The 19,012-nt window shown below is 59.9% G+C and overlaps 3 protein-coding genes across 6 annotated transcripts; 2 read left to right on the forward strand and 1 right to left on the reverse strand.

The window, feature by feature from the left end:
• The first annotated feature begins 168 nt into the window (after positions 1–168).
• On the forward strand, positions 169–1,555 carry LOC121355609 (ankyrin repeat domain-containing protein 39-like). Its single transcript, XM_041471185.1, has 2 exons — positions 169–608; positions 985–1,555. The coding sequence occupies exons 1-2, from the start codon at positions 258–260 to the stop codon at positions 1,120–1,122; spliced, it is 489 nt and encodes a 162-aa protein (XP_041327119.1). The 5' UTR covers positions 169–257; the 3' UTR covers positions 1,123–1,555.
• Positions 1,556–1,586: 31 nt separating this feature from the next.
• Positions 1,587–11,865, reverse strand: CNNM4 (cyclin and CBS domain divalent metal cation transport mediator 4). The gene is made up of 7 exons (XM_041471190.1): positions 10,305–11,865; positions 7,148–7,291; positions 6,922–7,059; positions 6,331–6,500; positions 6,092–6,191; positions 5,359–5,537; positions 1,587–3,474 (listed from the first exon to the last, which is right to left on the reverse strand). Exons 1-7 carry the CDS (start codon positions 11,716–11,718, stop codon positions 3,265–3,267), a joined length of 2,355 nt encoding a protein of 784 aa, XP_041327124.1. The 5' UTR covers positions 11,719–11,865; the 3' UTR covers positions 1,587–3,264.
• Positions 11,866–12,361: 496 nt separating this feature from the next.
• Positions 12,362–18,663, forward strand: LMAN2L (lectin, mannose binding 2 like). Of its 4 annotated transcripts, XM_041471188.1 has the most exons (11): positions 12,362–12,611; positions 12,698–12,816; positions 13,609–13,726; positions 14,623–14,705; positions 15,241–15,273; positions 16,227–16,328; positions 16,506–16,565; positions 17,095–17,209; positions 17,386–17,505; positions 17,570–17,574; positions 17,708–18,663. In XM_041471188.1, the coding sequence occupies exons 1-11, from the start codon at positions 12,482–12,484 to the stop codon at positions 17,843–17,845; spliced, it is 1,023 nt and encodes a 340-aa protein (XP_041327122.1). In that variant the 5' UTR covers positions 12,362–12,481; the 3' UTR covers positions 17,846–18,663. The 4 variants fall into 4 exon arrangements, 3 of the variants coding, with proteins under 3 accessions (XP_041327122.1, XP_041327121.1, XP_041327123.1); XM_041471187.1 differs by lacking the exon at positions 16,506–16,565 and having other exon boundaries at positions 12,403–12,611; positions 16,227–16,388; XR_005955438.1 differs by lacking the exons at positions 16,506–16,565; positions 17,570–17,574; positions 17,708–18,663 and adding an exon at positions 16,584–16,741 and having other exon boundaries at positions 16,227–16,406; positions 17,386–17,418.
• The last annotated feature ends 349 nt before the right edge of the window (positions 18,664–19,012 follow it).

The following is a 19,012-nucleotide window of genomic DNA, read 5'->3' on the forward strand; positions in this document are numbered from 1 at the left end:
GGGGGCACGGCACTGGTACGCCGGGGGGTGCCGGGGGCGCGGGGGCACGGCACTGGTACACCGGGGGGTACCGCGGGTACCGGGGGGCACGGCACTGGTACACCGGGGGGTACCGCGGGTACCGGGGGCACGGCACTGGTACACCGGGGGCACGGGGGGCACGGCACTGGTACACCGGGGCACGGGGGGCACCGGGGGGCACGGCACTGGTACACCGGGGGCACGGGGGGCACCGGGGTCCTGACCTGACCGGGCACATGGCCCTGGCACCGGGGTCCGCACTGGGTACGCGGCCCTGGCCCGGGGGTCCCGGGGTCTTTGCGGTCGGTCCTGCCCGGGGGCACGGCCCTGGCGCGGGGGTCCCGGGGATGGCGGGCAGCGCTGAGGCAGCGCCGTGCCCGCAGCACTACGCCAGCCGGAACGGGCACCTGGGCGTGTGCCGGCTGCTGCTGGAGCGCGGCGCCCCGTGCGACGCCCGCACCCCCGGCGGAGCCACCCCGCTGCACCGCGCCTGCTACTGCGGGCACCGCGCCGTCACCGAGCTGCTGCTGGCGCACGGAGCCGACCCCGCCGCCGCCGACGGCGACGGCAAGACCGGCCTGCACAAGGTGGGCACCGGGGAGAGCCCAGAGTGGGCGGGGGGCACGGGGGATGGCAAAGTGGGGGGCACGGGAGGGTCCCCGTGCCAGGTGAGGGCACGGTGGGGGAACCCAATTCCCAAAGTGGAGGGGGCACAGGGCATCCCCTGCCCGAATTTGAGGGGGCACAGAGGGGTCCTCTGCCCAAATGAGAGGGGGCACCCCCTGCCCAGAGCGGGTGGGGGGCACGGGGGGACCCCAATGCCAGGTGGGGGCACCCCGTGCTCAAATCGGGTGGGGGGCACGGGGCTCCTCCTCCCGCAGGGTGCCCGTGGGTGGCTCTCGGGTGCCCGTGGGTGGCTCTCCGGTGCCCGTGCCCCCCGGCGGTGACACCGGTGCCCCCCAGGCCGCCGAGCAGGGGCACCGCGAGCTCTGTGCCCTCCTCCTGCGCCAGCGCCCGGCCCTCGCTGCGCTCCGCGATGCCAGGGGCCGCAGCCCGCGGGACGGGGCGCACCCGGCCGTGCGGGACCTGCTGGACACCTGAGGGGACACGGAGGCGACAGCCGCGCCCGGGCACTGTCGCGCTCCCGGTGCCCGGCCCGGTACCGCCGCTGCTACTTCCGTGTCCCGCCCCACGCCCCGCGCTCTCAACCAATCACCGCCCGTCTTTCCCCGTAGCCCCGCCTCCCCTCCCTACAGCCAATCACCACGCGCGGTGCATTTAGGGGGCGGGGTTTCGCGGTGTAAACAGCCCCCGCGGGTGGGGGGGATTTAAAGGCGCCGCGACCTTTTTAACCGGGCCCCTCCCCCGGTAACCGGGACCCCTGCGCGGCACCGAGCACACCCAGGTACAGATATAGAATTTTTATTAACCCTTCTGACAAAAAAAAAAAACCCAAAAAAGAACCCTCCGTGAAATAAAAATTCCACGGTCGGTTTACACAACCGGGGCGTGGGGGGAGGGGCGGAACCGGGAGGGGGAGAGGAATTCCCCAGGGGGGAGGAAAAGGAGGGGTTTGCATAGAGGAAGATTTAATAAAAAAGTTTTTTGTTTTTTTTTTTCTTCTTTTCTGGCTTATTATTAATTATTAATTATTATTATTAATTAATTATTATTATTATTTCTAAAATCTCCCCACGGAAGGAGCTAGGAACTGATCGTCGAGATGTGATTAACAAAAATAATTCAACCTTCTCCCAATAACTTACAGGAGTTCACCCAGGGGGAACTTTTGTGCTTATTTTTGTTTCTTTGGGGTCAGGCTCTGACCCCAAAAAACCCCAGGGGGGTTTTGGGGGGACCCTCAGCCCCCTCCTGCCTGTACAACTTTGGTCACTAGCGCTGTGTCACCCCAAAAACCAGACCCCAAAGTCAGACCTGAAAATCCAGACCCAAAAATCTGGACCCCAAAGTTCAGACCTCAAAGTCAGACCCTACAAAGTCCTGATCCCAAAATCCAGATCTCAAAGTCAGACCCCAAAATCCAGACCTCAAAATCCCCGGGCCAGCGGGGAAGGGGCTGGGATTCATCCAGGAGACCCCAAAACCACCAGAACGGGGTCAGGATTCCCATCCCAGGACATCCCAAAATGGTGGAGGAGACCCCAAAGGGATGGAATTCTCATCCCAGGATGGGTAGAAGATCCAAAGGGATGGAATTCCCATCCCAAAATGGTGAAGGAGATCCTGAAGGGATGGAAATCCCATGCCAGGATGGGTAGGAGAAGCTAAATTGATGGAATTCCCATCCCAAAATCGTGCAGGAGACCCCAAAGGGACGGAATTGCCATCCCAAGGATCCCAAAGGTTTGGGGTGTCCATCCTGAGGGTCCTGGCAGGGTTGGGATGTCCATTCTGGGATTCCTGGAAGGGCTGGGGTTCCTAGAAGGATTGGGATGGACTCTGGCATGGTGGGGATGTCCGTCCTGAGGGTCCTGGAAGGATTGAGGTGTCCATCCTGGGGTCCCTGAAAGGTTGGGATGGACCCTGGAAGGACTGAGGTGTCCATCCCAGATTTCCTGGAAAGGCTGGGATTTCCATCCTGGGGCTTCTGGCAGGGTTGGGGTTCCTAGAAGGATTGGGATGGACTCTGCCATGGTTGGGATGTCCACCCCAGATCTCCTGGCAGGGTTGGGATTTCCACCCCAGATCTCCTGACAGGGTTGGGATTTCCACCCCAGATCTCCTGGCAGGGTTGGGATTTCCATCCCAGATCTCCTGGAAGGGTTGGGATGTCCACCCCAGATCTCCTGGAAGGGTTGGGATTTCCATCCCAGATCTCCTGGAAGGGTTGGGATGTCCATCCCAGATCTCCTGGCAGGGTTGGGATGTCCACCCCAGATCTCCTGGCAGGGTTGGGATTTCCACCCCAGATCTCCTGGAAGGGTTGGGATGTCCATCCCAGATCTCCTGACAGGGCTGGGATTTCCATCCCCAGGGTCCCCACGGCAAACCGAGACCCGAAGCTCCCTGAGCCGTCGGCGCCGTGCCGGCAGTGCCGGCGCCGCTCCGTCCATCCCAAACCGATGGAGCCGGCCTGGAACAGCAGCAGCCAATCCCAGCTCCTCCATCCCCACCACGCCTCCTCCTCATCCTCATCCTCATCCTCCACCGGCTCATCCTACCGGGAAAAGGTCCCTGCACCGGGCACGCCGGGCACGCCGCAGCGCGCCGGCGCGGCCGGGGTCAGATGGAGTTCTCCAGGCCACTGTGGTTGCTCCGGCGGCTCAGGCAGTTCCTCTCGTTGAGCAAACTCGTGGTTTCGTCGGCCGGCGCCGGCGGCTCCGGCTTCTCCGGGATGGCCGGGTCGGCTTTGGGGGCGGCGCTGTCGGGGGACTGGGGACAACTGTCCATGCGCGAGGCCAGCAGCCCGTTCTGGTACTCCTGCCGCGTGATCTGCGCCGGGAGAGCGGCGTGGGACACGGCAAACGGGGGATTCCCACCCCAAAACGGGGCATCGGTGAATTCCCATCCCAAAACGGGGCATCGGTGAATTCCCACCCCAAAACGGGGTAGGAGAACCCAAAGTGTTGGAATTCCCATCCCCAAATGGTGTGTTTGATGGAATTCCCATCCCAAAACAGGAATTCTTATCCCAAAATGGGGTAGGAGAACCCAAAAGTTTGGAATTCCCATCCCAAAATGGTGTAGGAGAACCCAAAGTGTTGGAATTCCCATCCCAAAATGGGGTAGGAGAACCCAAAGTGTTGGAATTCCCATCCCAAAATGGGGTGGGAGATCCCAGAGGGCTGGCATTCCCATCTCAAAATTGGGTAGAAGTCCCCAAAGTCTTCTTTGGGGTTTCTTCCCAAAGGAATTCCCATCCCAGATGACCCCAAAACGAGCCCTGCCAGAGCCGCTTGCTCATCCCAAACCCAAAGCAGCCAAGAGGACCCAATGGTTTGGGAATCCCATCTCAAAGGGTTTTCCCATCCCTGATGGGTCAGGAATCCCATCCCAAAGGGTCCTCCCATCCCTGATGGGTCAGGAATCCCATCCCAAAGGGTCCTCCCATCCCTGATGGGTCAGGAATCCCATCCCAAAGGGTTTTCCCAGCCCCATTCCGGCCGGGAACGCTCACCTTGACGAACTGGAGGTCGGTGAGCGCGCGGACGCTGAAGTCGGCCACGTACTGGGCGCCGCCGGCGTTGAGCTGGTTGTTGCTGCCGCTCACCGGCGACGAGCCCGAGTCCGAGCGCTCGTGGTAGCTCAGCGAGGCCGAGCGGTTCAGGCCGCTCATGTGGGACGGGGAACGGATCTCTGTGGGGTTAGGAAGGGTCGGGATCGTCCTCTGGTCTTTCCCAACATTCCCCATCCTGGTTTTTCTACCCATTGACCATTTCTGAAGAGCTCATCCCCTTGATTTGGGGTTTTCGCCCCGTTCTGAAGGCAGAGTTCTTTGGGGTTCTGGAATTGACTCATGGAGGTTTAGGTTTAGTTCCAGGGTGGGATTCCAGAAGTTAAACTCTTCCTAAAAAGGGAGGTTTAACAAGAATCCAAATAACCCCAAATCGGCCACTCGGGCACGGAGCTGCTCGTCCAGAGCACCAGCAGGGTTTGGAGCCTCTGGAATCTCCTGTTCCCAGGGCAGCTCTGATCCAAGGGTCACTGGAAGTGTCCCCAGGGCCAGGCTGGAGCCACCATGGACAGTGGGAGATGTCCCTGCCCATGGAGCCCTAAGGTCCCTCCCAACCACTCCAGGATTCCATGGGGAGCTCTGCTGTCCCCAGGACATCAGTGGGGTTTGCAACCTCGGGAATCTCCTGGTGGCAGCTCTGACCCAGGGGCCCCTGGAAGGTTCTGGAGATGCTCACCAGATCCAGGAGGAGGACTCAGGGCCATCACCCCGTAGTAGGAAAAGGCTCCTGCCTCGAACTTCATGCACTCCTTGCCAGCCTCCACCTCCACCTTGCCCTGCAGGAAGAACAACGTCGATCCACGTCTAGATCCCAAGGGATGAGATCCCAGGGGAACTGTGCAAACCCCAAAGGCCGAGGTCCCTCAGGAACTGCCCCCAGCCCAGGGGCTGAGGTCCCTCCGGAGCTGCCCTCACCTGCAGGATGAGGATGAAGTAGTCGGCCGGTTTGTTCTTGCTGTACAGGAAGTGCCGTGGGGATTTCTTGTTCTCCTCTCTCTGATGGGTCAGGAATCCCATCCCAAAGGGTTTTCCCATCTCTGATGGGTCAGGAATCCCATCCCAAAGGGTCCTCCCATCCCTGATGGGTCAGGAATCCCATCCCAAAGGGTTTTCCCAGCCCCATTCCGGCCGGGAACGCTCACCTTGACGAACTGGAGGTCGGTGAGCGCGCGGACGCTGAAGTCGGCCACGTACTGGGCGCCGCCGGCGTTGAGCTGGTTGTTGCTGCCGCTCACCGGCGACGAGCCCGAGTCCGAGCGCTCGTGGTAGCTCAGCGAGGCCGAGCGGTTCAGGCCGCTCATGTGGGACGGGGAACGGATCTCTGTGGGGTTAGGAAGGGTCGGGATCGTCCTCTGGTCTTTCCCAACATTCCCCATCCTGGTTTTTCTACCCATTGACCATTTCTGAAGAGCTCATCCCCTTGATTTGGGGTTTTCGCCCCGTTCTGAAGGCAGAGTTCTTTGGGGTTCTGGAATTGACTCATGGAGGTTTAGGTTTAGTTCCAGGGTGGGATTCCAGAAGTTAAACTCTTCCTAAAAAGGGAGGTTTAACAAGAATCCAAATAACCCCAAATCGGCCACTCGGGCACGGAGCTGCTCGTCCAGAGCACCAGCAGGGTTTGGAGCCTCTGGAATCTCCTGTTCCCAGGGCAGCTCTGATCCAAGGGTCACTGGAAGTGTCCCCAGGGCCAGGCTGGAGCCACCATGGACAGTGGGAGATGTCCCTGCCCATGGAGCCCTAAGGTCCCTCCCAACCACTCCAGGATTCCATGGGGAGCTCTGCTGTCCCCAGGACATCAGTGGGGTTTGCAACCTCGGGAATCTCCTGGTGGCAGCTCTGACCCAGGGGCCCCTGGAAGGTTCTGGAGATGCTCACCAGATCCAGGAGGAGGACTCAGGGCCATCACCCCGTAGTAGGAAAAGGCTCCTGCCTCGAACTTCATGCACTCCTTGCCAGCCTCCACCTCCACCTTGCCCTGCAGGAAGAACAACGTCGATCCACGTCTAGATCCCAAGGGATGAGATCCCAGGGGAACTGTGCAAACCCCAAAGGCCGAGGTCCCTCAGGAACTGCCCCCAGCCCAGGGGCTGAGGTCCCTCCGGAGCTGCCCTCACCTGCAGGATGAGGATGAAGTAGTCGGCCGGTTTGTTCTTGCTGTACAGGAAGTGCCGTGGGGATTTCTTGTTCTCCTCGTCGAACTTGAGCTCCTGGATGACGTCGGAGTATTTGAGGAGCCGCAGCAGGATCTTCTCCGAGATGAAGTTGGGGGTGAAGAGGGTCACCTCTGGAGAGGGGGGAGAAGGTCAGAGGTGGTTTTAATCCCTCCAGGTGGAAGTGGATGTCCATCCTGGGATGGTCTAGGAGACCCTTGGGGTTGGAATGTCCATCCTGGAGGACTCCAAAGGGCCAGGATGTCCATCCCAGAGGTCCCAAAGAAGCCATCAAAACCCAAGGGACCAGGACACCCATCCCCAGCCTTGTCCCCTCCCATTTTGGGTGGGATGGACACAACAAAAAGTGGGACAAGAGCCAAAATTTCTGCTTGAAGTGACCAGAGGGGACACAAGGACTTTGTGAGCTCCTCCAGCTCCTCCAGTCCCCAAGATGTCCCAGCCATGGGATGTCCCCAGGACGTCCCAAACCCTGGGATGTCCCAACCATGGGATGTCCCCAGGACGTCCCAGCCCTGGGACATCCAAACTGACCGGTGGACAGGAAGCGGTGGGCGGCCAGCAGGAGCTGAGGTGACACCTTGACCTTCAGCTCGTTGTCGGGGTCCTTGAAGGCCGAGAAGTCCCGTCGGTTCTTCTGGTTGCACACCCTCTTCCTGCTGCGGTTGTCAACTGTGGGGAACAGCGGGGTCACCGCCAGGGGGACCACGAGGAACCCCCTAAAATGGGATTTTGGGGAGTGGGGAGCTCCAAAACCTACTGTAGGTGTCGGATTCGTCCAGGATCTCCGACTTGATGATCTCCTCGATGACGTCCTCGAGCGTCACCAGCCCCAGCACCTCGTAGAAGGGGTCGCCCTCGCCCTCGTTGTTCACCTTCTGCACGATGGCCAGGTGGGACTTCCCTGTGGACACGGGGGGTCTTGGAATGGGACAGCCCCCCACGATGCCCCGGGATGTCCCCAGGGTGTCCCCAAGATGTCCCAGCCATGGGATGTCCCCACCCTTCGATGTCCCCAGGATGTCCCAGCCCATCCCGTCCCTCCCTGGAGCAATAAACTCATTAAAACCCAAACGAGCCCTTGGGCTGGGCTCCCTCCCAGGGTAATGACACTAATTAAGCCTCCCAAAGTAATGACACTAATTAACCCCATTAAAGCTGGAGAAGAGGAAGGGTGCCGTGGGGCTGAAGGCACCTTGAGCTGTGGCATGGGCCTGGCATTCCAGGGATGCCACTGTCACCACCAGGAATTCCCTTTCCCCCTCCTGAGTGTCCTCACCTTGTCCCCCTCCATCTCCACCCCAATCCTGTCCTGATCCCAAAATAAATCCCTGCTCCCTCCTCAGCTGAGTGTCCCCACCGTGTCCCCCTCCATCTCCCCCCCAAACCTTCCCTCCCTGACCTTCTCCACTCTTTAATTCCAGCCTCCACCAGCTCCAGGAAAAGCTGATTTTAGGGAAATTTTAGCTGATTAGGAAAATCTGGGATTTTAGGGGATCCCAGATCTCCTTTTCCCTCCTCCCACAGCTCTGGGGAAAGTTGGTGCCTGGAGGGCTGAAGAAACAATTTCATTTCTCACAGGGCCACCTTGGGTGGGGTGGGGACAGGTGGGGACAGGCGAGGTGGGACAGGTGAGTCAGGATGAGCGGCACAGGGAGTGGCAGAGCAAACATGGCCAAAGGGCACCAGGGAGGCCAGGCTGGGGTCACCAAGGGGGGGACACACCCCAGGAACCCAAAATGGGGTGGGGGAACAACAGCCAGAGGGACAGGGAGGTCCCCATGGGGTGTTCATGGAATTCTGGAGTGGTTGGGAGGGACCTTAGGGCTCCTCCAGTCCATCTGAACCTGGTGGCTCCAGCCTGGCCTTGGGGACACTTCCAGGGATCCCTGGGTTGGAGATGCCACCAGGAATGGGACATTCTGGAGGTTCCAAACCCCATCAGTGTCCCCAGAGCTATCCTGGGGGACAGCAGAGCTCCCCATGGAATCCTGGAATGGTTGGGAAGACCCGACACCTCCCACTGTCCCAGGGGCTCCAACCTGGCCTTGAGGACACTTCCAGCCACAGCTTCTCTGGGAATTCCAGCCCCTCACCCAATTATTTCTTCCCAAAATCCCACCTAAATCTCCACAGGGAGCCATGGAATGGTTTGGGTTGGAGGGAACCCCAAAGCTGGTCCCACCATGGGTCCCACACTTTCCACTGTCCCAGGTGGCTCCAACCTGGTCTTGGACGCTTCCAGGGGTCCCAGCTGCTCTGGGAATTCCATCCCAGCCAGGAATTCCTTCCCAAAAATCCCACTAAAATCTCTATTTTTCCATTTGGAAGCCATTCCCTGTGTCCTGTCCCTCCATCCCTTGTCCCCAGTCCCTCTCCAGCTCTCCTGGAGGGTTCTGAGCTCTCCTTGGATCCTTCCCTTCTCCAGAGGAACATTCCCAGCTCTCCCTGGATCCTTCTCCAGGTGAACATTCCCAGCTCCAGAGGGAAATTCCCCACTCAAATCCTCAAGCTGGGAAGGAATTGTCACCCCAAGGGCAGCACCTGTGACATCCCCACAGCCCTGGGGCACGGCTCAAACCCCACAATTAGCACAACCACTTAATTATTCCCTCTCCTGCCTCTGATCCGGCTCCCGACCGGGTCAAGGAGGTCCTGAACCCACCAGGAATTCACGGGGCTCACCTCCAAAACCCCAACCCCGCAAATTCCCGGCTCCTGAGCCGGCGGTGGAAAAATAACAGGGCTGGGATTTGTGCCCGGAAGGAAGGAAAGAAGGAAGGAAGGAAGGAGGGAGCTTAAATCCCTTAATCGGGATCGGGGCAGGGAAAGCCTCTGCCAGCAGCCAGGATAAGCCCAACCCCAGCAGCAGCTCTGCACTCACTGCTTTTGGAACTGGGCTGGACTGGGACAGCCTCTCCCAGATGTTCCCCACGCCTGGAGGGGCTTAGGAATCCCTAAATGTCCTTGGAGGGGGTTAGGAATCCCTAAATGTCCCTGGAGGGCTTTAGGAATCCCTAAATGTCCCTGGATGGGGTTTAGGAGTCCCTAAGTCAGCCCTGGATGGGGTTTAGGAATCCCTAAATGTCCCTGGAATGTGGCACAAAGCTCTGGCTGAGCCTCCTGCAGGAGCTGAGCTTGAGGTCACAGCTGGGAGCTTTCCTTCATCCCAAAGGAATTGTGGGGTCAGGCTGGAAAACCTTGGGAAAAGATCCCCAGAAGTGCAAATCCCACCTGGGAGCTTTCCTTCATCCCCTTCCTCCTCCTGCTGCTGGTTTTTGGGAAGCAGAGTGAGGATGAGGAGGAGGATGAGGATGGAGCTGGCTCTGGCAGCCCTGGCTGTCGCCAGCTCCAGGGAAAAGCCCAGAGGAGGGAACCAAACCCAAATCCAAGGAGCCCAGAGATTTTCCAGCGCTTCTCCAAAAACTTCTGGGGCTGAGCATTAAAAACAAGGAAAACATTCCTGGCATGGGAAAGCTCCAAACACAGAACAAAACCCCCAAATTTTGGGACCTTCCTTCCCAAAATCCCACCTGAACCAGCCCATGGAATCAGGGAACGGTTGGGGTTGGAGGGGACCTTGAATCTGGTGACCCACTGCCTGTCCCCAAGCTGTCACTTGTTCCCTTGGGATTGTGGCCACTCTGGAGACCCCTGGCACGGACAAGCTCCAAATCCATGAGATCAAAACCCCCAAATGTTGGGACCTTCCTTCCCAAAATCCCACCCGAACCAGCACACGGAATCAGGGAACGGTTTGGGTTGGAAGGGACCTTAAATTTGGCGACCTCCTGCCTGTCCCCGAGCTGTCACTTGTTCCCTTGGTTTTGTGGCCACTCTGGCACGGCCAGCTCCAGCCCCGGAGACCAAAACCCTCCGGAATTTTCCTTCCAGCACCTCCGCGAGCCCCTCCTCACCCTTCTTGAACTCCTCCAGCATGGCATCCAGCTTGGTGTCGTGGAACACCACGTGCACGGGGTGGTTGTAGAACTTGGTGATGGTCTTGAGGGGCGTGCAGTCGTCGGGGTCCACGAAGGCCAGGTCCTTGACGTAGAGGATGTCCATGATGTTGGACCTCTCGTCCTCGTAGACCGGGATGCGCGTGTAGCCGCTCTCCATGATCTCCGACATGGTGTTGAAGTCCAGGATGGCGTCGCTGTTGATCATGAAGCAGTTCTGCAGCGGGGTCATCACGTCCTCCACCGTCTTGGTGCGCAGCTCCAGCGCTCCCTGGATCATGTTGAGCTCCTCCCTCACCAGGTCGTTGTAGGGCTCCGTCACCTTCAGCATCTCCACCAGCTTCTCCCGGTTGTAGACGGTGCCGATCTCCTGGCCCAGGATGCAGTCCAGCAGCTTGCTGATGGGGTAGGACAGCGGGAAGGTGACCAGCATGAAGAACTTGGTGACCACGATGGTGTTGGCGCCCACGGCCAGCCCGTGCCGCGAGCACAGCGCCTGCGGCACGATCTCGCCGAAGATGACGATGCCGATGGTGGAGGCCACCACGGCGCCGATGCCGGAGCCGATGAGGTCGTCCAGCAGGATGGTCAGCGTGGTGTTGACCAGCACGTTGCCCAGCAGCAGCGAGCAGAGCAGGTAATTCCCCTTCCTGCGGATGGGCTCGATCCTGCGGGCGTAACGCTTCTCCTTATCGGTGCCGCAGTTCTGCACGATCCTCAGCTCCATGGGATCCAACGCCATCAGCCCCAAATTGAGCCCGCTGAACATCCCCGACAGCACCAACAAGCCCGCGATCAGAATCACCTGCAACCACAGCGGCAGCAGCGACTTCTTCTCCTCCAGCACCACCACGTGCCCGTCGGGCCCTTGGTGCGGCAGCCAGGGCTGGCCGGGCCGGCGCTGCGAGCACAGCACGTAGGTCTTGGCCCTCTCGTCCTTGCGCAGCGGCTGCACCCGCACGCGGAGCAGGGCCGAGGTGTCGCGGGGCTCGGCGGGCCCGGGCCGCACCACCAGGTCCTGCGAGCGCTCCTGGCACGTGGCGTTGCCGCTCGAGGCGTTGCCGCCCGGCCGCAGCTCGGCGAAGGCCACGCGCTCGGCGGCGCCGGGGCCCAGCCCCAGCCCGTAGAGCCGCAGCAAGGCCTCGCTGCCTTCCGTCAGGCGGATGGGCCCGCGCTCGGCCGCCCCCGCCGGTGCCACCGCCGCCGCCGCCGCCGGTTTGGTGCTCTCCTCCAGGCGCAGCCCCAGCACTACGGTGTCGGCCGCGGGAACGGCGCCGCCGGGCAGCGCCAGCAGCAGCAGCAGCGGCGGCAGGAACGGGCCCGGCGAGAGCGGGGTCCCCCCACAGCCGCCGCCGCCGCCGCCCGCCGCCATGTTGGGCACTGGCGGGAGCGTCACGCACGGGCGGACGCGCCCGCGCGGTGACGTCACGCGCGGAGGGCACGCCCCCTCGGCGAACGGCCGCCACGCGGCCACGCCCCCACGAGGGTGACGTCACTACGGGCACGCCCTGGAGGGTTCAATGAGGTCACGCTCAGGGGTGACGTCACACACGGAACGAGACTCAGCTGAGGGGAGGGACAATCTGGCCACGCCTCAGAAGTAAAAGGCCACGCCCTCAGCGGTTACGTCACGCAGACACACGTTCCCCTCTCCACGTGGTGTAGGAAACTCTTACAGGGATACACCCCCCCGTGTGACGTCATCCACAGGACCACGCCCCCAGTCACTCCCCGCACCCCCTCGGTGACACCTTTGATGTGACGTCACACCCCGCAGCAGGAGAAGCGGTCCTGGGGGGCAACCGGGCGGTGACGTCACCTGAAGGACCACGCCCACGCTGAGGGAGTCACACTGCTGGGGGTACAGGGACACGCCCCGTGTGACGTCACTGGACACGGGGTGGCACCGGGACCTCTGGGGGTGGCACCGGGACCCGAGAGAAGGGAGGTCACCCAGCTCAGCGGCGGCTGCCATCATCAGGCGCAGGAACTACATTACCCATCACCCCCTCGGATATCCAATTGACAGACATCTCATTTAACCAATCATCATTGGTGCTTCGCCTCGTGGGCGGGAACAGCGGAGGGAGCCAGCCAATGGGCGCGCGGGGCGGGCCGCGGCGCGGCGCGGGAAGATGGCGGCGGCGGGCCGGTGGCGGGCCGGGCTGGCCCTGCTGGCCGTGCTGCTGCGGCTCGGCGGGACGGCGGCCGAGCAGACCGAGGAGCACCTCAAACGCGAGCACTCGCTGTCCAAACCGTACCAGGGTGAGCGGGGAGGGCGGGCGGTGCTGGCGGACGGTGCCCGGTGCCCCGTGCCGGTGTCCGGTACCGACGGTGCGTGTGGGCCGCAGGTGTGAGCTCGGCCAGCTCGGGACTCTGGGACCTGCTGGGCAACGCCATGGTCATGACGCAGTTCATCCGCCTCACCCCCGACGTGCAGAGCAAGCAGGGAGCCGTGTGGAACCGGGTGGTGAGCGGGGGGCACCGGGCACAGGAGGGGATCGGGACCGGGACGGGGCACCGGAATGAAAAGGGACAGGACTGGGATTGGGACAGGCGGGCATCGGGACTGAGGGGACACCGGGATGGGATGGGATCCATGGGATGGGGTCCATGGGATGGGATCGCTGGGTTGGGCACCGGGATGGGATGGGATCCATGGGATGGGGTCCATGGGATGGGATCGCTGGGTTGGGCACCGGGATGGGATGGGATCCATGGGATGGGATGTGATGGGATGGGGGAGAGAGTTGGGATTGGGATTGTGTCAGGAGAGAGTTGGGATCAAGATCGGGATCAAGACTGGGACCGGGGCAGGGTTAGGAGAGGGAGAGGGTCAGGATTGGAATTGGAGCAGGGTTAGGAGAGGGAGAGGGATTCCCAAAGTGGGAACAGGATTCCCCAAGTGGGAATTGGATTTCCAGAGTGGGAATCAGATTTTTCCTTGGAATTCCAGCTCCCAAAAAGCCACCGTGACTCCCTCAGAACACAGAATTAATTGGCAGCTAATTAATAATTGCAATTAGCAGCTGCTCCTGAGGCTTTCCTGCTTCTTTCCCTGATTTTGTTGGGAGTCACTCCCTCAGTGTTCAACCCTTGGGTGACAACCAATTTCTTGGGACTAACGATGGTTTCTTTGGGATTAACGATGTTTTTTGGGATTAACTATCCAGGATTCGGTGAAGGGAGCCCAGGGGGTGGCGGACGTGGAATTAGGGAATGAGGGGTTCCCGAATTTCCCACTTTTCCTCCTCTCTGCCAGCCCTGTTACCTGCGGGACTGGGAGATGCAGGTGCACTTCAAGATCCACGGGCAAGGCAAGAAGAACCTCAACGGGGATGGTTTCGCCATCTGGTACACCAAGGACAGGATGCAGCCGGGTAAACGCCGTCCCTGCCTCGGGACAGGGCCTTGGGGACACCGGGGACACGGCTTGGGGACACCTGGGACACCTGGGATGGGGTTTGGGGACACCTGGGACACCTTGGATGGGGTTTGGGGACACCTGAAACAGGACTTGGGGATACCTGGGACACCTTGGACAGGGCTGTGGGGACACCTGGGACACCTTGGATAAAGCTTGGGGACACGTGGGACGCCTTGGATAAAGCTTGGGGACACGTGGGACACCTTGGATAAAGCTTGGGGACACGTGGGACGCCTTGGATAAAGCTTGGGGACACGTGGGACACGGCTTGGGGACACCTGGGACACCTGGGATGGGGTTTGGGGACATGTGGGACACCTTGGATGGGGTTTGGGGACACCTGAAACAGGACTTGGGGATACCTGGGACACCTTGGACAGGGCTTGGGGACACCTGGGACACCTTGGATGGGGTTTGGGGACACCTGGGACACCTTGGACAGGGCTGTGGGGACACCTTGGGCACTTTGGACAGGGCTTGGAGCTTGGGGGACACCTTGGACAGGGTTTAGGGGACACCTGGGACACCTTGATAGGGCTTGGGGACACCTTGGACAAGGCTTGGAGCAACCTGGACTTGGGGGACATCTTGGACACCTTGGACAGGGTTTGGGGGGCACCTTGGATAGGGTTTGGGGACACCTTGGATAGGGTTTGGGGACACCTGGGATATCTTGGATAGGGTTTGGGGACACCTGGGACACCTTGGACAGGGCTTGGAGCATCCTGGACTCAGGGAAATCATCCACATGGATGGGACTGGATGGTCCTTGAGGGCTTTCCCAAACAAGTGACAAACTTCTTCCCTGAGCTTCCCAACCTTATCCCAACTTTTCTTTTCCCCTTCCAGGACCTGTTTTTGGGAGCAAGGACAACTTCCTGGGGCTGGGAGTGTTCGTGGACACGTATCCCAACGAGGAGAAGCAGCAGGAGGTGAGAGCCACCAGTGTCACACACAGCTCTTCATCCTCAGAGCTCCTTCCTCCTCCTCCTTCTCCTCCTCTTCCCATTCCTATTCCACATAGAATTTTCCAGCTGAGCTCCAAAAAATCAAAAAGATCTCCAAAAAGGTCAAAAAGAGCTCCAGAAGGACAAAAAGAACTCCAAAAAGATCATAAAGAGCTTCAAAAAACACAAAAGGAGCTCCAAAAGGTCATAAAGATCTCCCAAAAGGTCAAAAACAGCTGCAAAAAGACATAGAGTCTCCAAAAAGGTCAAAAAGAGCTCCAAAAAGTCATAAAGTCTCCAAAAAGGCCTAAAAGAGCTTCAAAAAAGACTAAAAGATATCTAAAAGGTCAAAAAGAGCTCCAAAGACCAAAAAGAGCTCCAAAAAGGAGAAAAAGCAAAAATTCCAGGATTTTGGGCCCTGCTGGACTCTGTTCCGGGGGGAATTTTCCGGGATTTTGGGTCCTGCTGGACTCTGTGACTGTGTTGCTCTCTCTTGCTTTGTGCTAATCCTGGAGGGCAGGCTCAGAAGAGGAGGTACAGCCCTGGAAACCAGGTACTGCCTCCTGCTGTCCCACCTGGAATTGCCCGTTCCCAGATCCAGGAATCCCTGGGGGAGCCACGAGAGGCTGCATGGAACGGGGGCTCGGTGCTGGATCAGTGGGAGATGATCCTGGGGGATGGAGTTTGGGGTCATCCCAGTGGGTTTTGAGGAGATTTTTGGGGTTTGGGGTCCCCAGGGATGGAGTCTGGGGTCATCCTGGTGGTTTCTGAGCAGATCATTTGGGATGAAGGACTTTGGGATCATTCCAGTGTCGGTTGAAAGACTTTGGGGTCATTCCAGTGTTGTGTTGAGCAGATCTCTGTGGGGTGAAGGACTTCGGGATCATTCCCACGTTGGTTGGAGAACTTTGGGATCTTTCCCATGTTGCTTGAAGGACGTTGGGATCATTCCTGTGTTGGTTAGAGGACTTTGGGATCGTTCCCAGGTTGTTTTAAGCAGATCTCTTTGGGGTGAAGGACTTCGGGATCATGGTTGGAGAACTTTGGGATCGCTCTGGTGTTGCATTGGGCAGGTTTCTGTGGGGTGAAGGACTTTGGGATCATTCCTGTGTTGGTTAGAGGACTTTGGGATCGTTCCCAGGTTGTTTTGAGCGGATCTCTGTGGGGTGAAGGACTTTGGGGTCATTCCCAGGTTGTTTTGAGCGGATCTCTGTGGGGTGAAGGACTTTGGGGTCATGGTTGGAAAACTTTGGGATCACTCTGGTGTTGTTTTGAGCGGATCTCTGTGGGGTGAAGGACTTTGGGATCATTCCTGTGTTGGTTAGAGGACTTTGGGATCGTTCCCCCATTGCTTGAAGGCCTCTGGGCTCGCAGTTGGAGAACTTTGGGATCGCTCTGCTCTTCCACCGAACAACTCCAGCCCTACCCCACCTCCCCTTCCCGGCGTCTCCCCGCCATCCCAAACCTCCTCCAGGATCCCAACCCCAGTTTTTCCCCCCCGGGCAGCGCGTGTTCCCCTACATCTCGGCCATGGTGAACAACGGCTCGCTGACCTACGACCACGACCGCGACGGGCGCCCCACCGAGCTGGGCGGCTGCACCGCCATGGTGCGCAACCTCAACCACGACACCTTCCTGGTCATCCGCTACGTCAAGAGGAGGCTCACGGTCAGTCTGGGGGTCCAGGTGGGATGTGGGGGCTCCAGGTGGGATTCCCAAGTGGATTTGGGGGCTCCTTTGGGATTCTTGAGTGGTTTTGAGGTTCCCAAGTGCTGCACCGCCATGGTGCGCAACCTCAACCACGACACCTTCCTGGTCATCCGCTACGTCAAGAGGAGGCTCACGGTCAGTCTGGGGGTCCAGGTGGGATTTGGGAGCTCCAGGTGGGATCTGGGTGGGTTTGGAGGTTCCAGGTGGGATTCCCAGGTGGGTTTGGGGTTCATGAGTGCTGCACCACCATGGTGTGCAGCCTCAACCACGACACCTTCCTGGTCATCTGCTACGTCAAGAGGAGGCTCACGGTAGGTTTGGGAGGTCCATGTGGGATTCCCAAGTGGATTTAGGATTCCTGAGTGGATTTGAGGGCTCCAGGATGGATTCCCAAGTGGATTTGGGGGTTCCAGGTATTATTCCTGAATGGACTTGGGGGTTCCAGGTGGGATTCCAGAGTGGATTTGGGATTTTCTTCCACGCCTTCCTCTCCAGCGCAGTGTCCTCTTGAGCGCCAGCACCTACCAACACGAAAACCTTCAAACCCTCCAATTGTAACCGCAGATCCTCAACGTGCTGCGATTCTAAACCTAAATTTTAAACCCAGTTTTAGCTTTTAAGCCAGTTTTAAGCGCTGGGAGAGGCTCAGGCTGTTCCTCGGCAGGTGCTGATCGACATCGACGGCAAGCACGAGTGGCGGGATTGCATCGACGTGCCCGGCGTGCGGCTGCCCCGTGGCTACTACTTTGGGACGTCCTCTGTCACTGGGGACCTGTCAGGTACAGCCTGGAGGGTCCGGGGGGGTTCCCAAGGGGATTTGGGGGGTTCAGCTGGGGTCCTCAGGTGGATTTGGGGTTCCCGAGTGGATTTGGGGCTCCAGGTGGGATACCGGGATTAGCATGGAATAAAACCTTGGCATGAGCCTGGAATAAAAAGTTTTTGGGCTTTTTTGCAGACAACCACGACATCATCTCGCTGAAGCTGTACCAGCTGACGGTGGAGCGGACGCCGGAGGAGGAGAAACGGGATCGGGAAGTTTTCCTGCCCGTGGTGGACAACCTGAGGCTGCCGGGAAGTGAGTGGCAAAATCCCATCTGAGAATCCCAAAACCCCCAAACCCCAAATCCCCGTTCCCACAGTGGAGGCGCCGCTGGAGCTCATGAGCGGCCTGGCCCTGTTCCTCATCCCGAAATGCCAAACTCCTGTCCCAAAATCCCGCACTCCCACACCCCAAACTCTCATCCCCAAATCCCCAAATCCCTGTTCCCGGGATATAGGCGCCGCTGGAGCCCATGAGCGGCCTGGCCCTGTTCCTCATCGTCTTCTTCTCGCTGGTGGCCCTCGTCTTCGCCATCGTCATCGGCATCATCCTCTACAACAAGTGGCAGGAGCAGAGCCGCAAGCACTTCTACTGACCCCAGACCCCCGGGGGAGCCCACCCCGGGCTAGCGGGGGTCACATCCCCATTGCCACCCGTGCCAGGGGCCCCCAAAGGACGGTGCCAGCCCGGCTGAGGGGTGCTGGAACGTTCCCTGGCAGAGACTTCCCAGCGCTTCTCCTGTTGCTGTGGCCACCAGAACCCTCCTGGACGAGCCCCCTCCTGGGCGAGTGGTGGCCGCATCCCTGGCCACATGCCAGGGTGGCAGGGAACCCCAAATCCCTGGCATGGGGACGATGCCAGCCCAGCTGAGGGGTGCAGAGACTTCCCAGTGCTTCTCTCGCCGCTGTGGCCACCAGATGAGCCCCACCCTGGCTAGTACTGGCCACACCGCATTGCCACCAGTGCCAGGGCATCAAGGACCCCCCAAATCCCTGGCATGGGGACGGTGCCAGCCCAGCTGAGGGGTGCAGAGACTTCCCAGTTGCCACCATCCAGCTGCGGCCACCAGAACCCCCCCGGACGAGCCCCTCCGGATGCTGCTGCTGCTTTTCCCGGCTGGATGAACTGGAAGAGCCCCCTCCTCATTTCTGGGGGTCCCCCTCCCCGTTTCCCAGCATGTGGCCAGCCCTGCATGTCCTACCTCAGGGACTGCCCAGGTGGCCTCGGGGCTGCCCTGGGCACTCAGGTTGGGCTGGCATCGCCCTCCTGGCCAGGATCCCACCCCTGCGCCTTTCCAGGATGTGCCCACCCAGCACAGGTGGTCCCCGGGGGGGTTTTGGTGGCCCCCGGGCTAGGAGAGGACTGGGGGGATTGTCCATGCTGGGAGCTGTTTCCAAGGAGAGTTTTCCTGGAGTTTTGTCTCTTTGTCATGCCTGGGCCCATGGGGAGGGGTCTTTGGGGGTCCCAGGCCCATGGGGAGCGGTCTCTGTCCCATTTTGAGGGGTTTTACGTTTATGGGGAGGGGTCTTTGGGGGTCCCAGCCCCACTTTTGAGGGTCCCAGCCCCACTCCGGGGGTGGGGGTTTTGTGATTCGAGTGGGTGGCGCGGCCCGTGGGGACAGCACAGACCAGGCACAGCGTTCAGTGTGATTTTTGCCAATTTTATTTTGTCCCTCACCGGGGGGGTGCTCCTGCGGGTGTCCGCGCTCCTTGCACCCGGCCCCGGCACCGTCCCTCCCTCCCTCCCTCTCTCTCCCTCCCCC

This window comes from Pyrgilauda ruficollis, unplaced genomic scaffold (assembly GCF_017590135.1).
Source record: "Pyrgilauda ruficollis isolate IOZ18807 unplaced genomic scaffold, ASM1759013v1 scaffold258, whole genome shotgun sequence".
Classification (NCBI taxonomy): Eukaryota; Metazoa; Chordata; class Aves; order Passeriformes; family Passeridae; genus Pyrgilauda; species Pyrgilauda ruficollis.

What these genes read in the sequence shown, in the direction of transcription:
- LMAN2L (XM_041471188.1), top strand. Translation starts at nt 12,482, where the DNA reads ATGGCGGCGGCGGGCCGGTGGCGGGCCGGGCTGGCCCTGCTGGCCGTG. An exon ending in TGGGCGGCTGCACCGCCATG is followed by an intron (nt 16,329 to 16,505) that starts GTGCGCAACCTC and finishes TGCACCGCCATG; the next exon opens with GTGCGCAACCTCAACCACGA. An exon ending in TGTCACTGGGGACCTGTCAG is followed by an intron (nt 17,210 to 17,385) that starts GTACAGCCTGGA and finishes GCTTTTTTGCAG; the next exon opens with ACAACCACGACATCATCTCG.
- CNNM4 (XM_041471190.1), bottom strand. Translation starts at nt 11,718, where the DNA reads ATGGCGGCGGGCGGCGGCGGCGGCGGCTGTGGGGGGACCCCGCTCTCG. An exon ending in GGACGAATCCGACACCTACA is followed by an intron (nt 7,060 to 7,147) that starts GTAGGTTTTGGA and finishes TGTTCCCCACAG; the next exon opens with TTGACAACCGCAGCAGGAAG. An exon ending in GAGTCCTCCTCCTGGATCTG is followed by an intron (nt 5,538 to 6,091) that starts GTGAGCATCTCC and finishes CTAACCCCACAG; the next exon opens with AGATCCGTTCCCCGTCCCAC.
- LOC121355609 (XM_041471185.1), top strand. Translation starts at nt 258, where the DNA reads ATGGCCCTGGCACCGGGGTCCGCACTGGGTACGCGGCCCTGGCCCGGG. An exon ending in GCAAGACCGGCCTGCACAAG is followed by an intron (nt 609 to 984) that starts GTGGGCACCGGG and finishes GGTGCCCCCCAG; the next exon opens with GCCGCCGAGCAGGGGCACCG.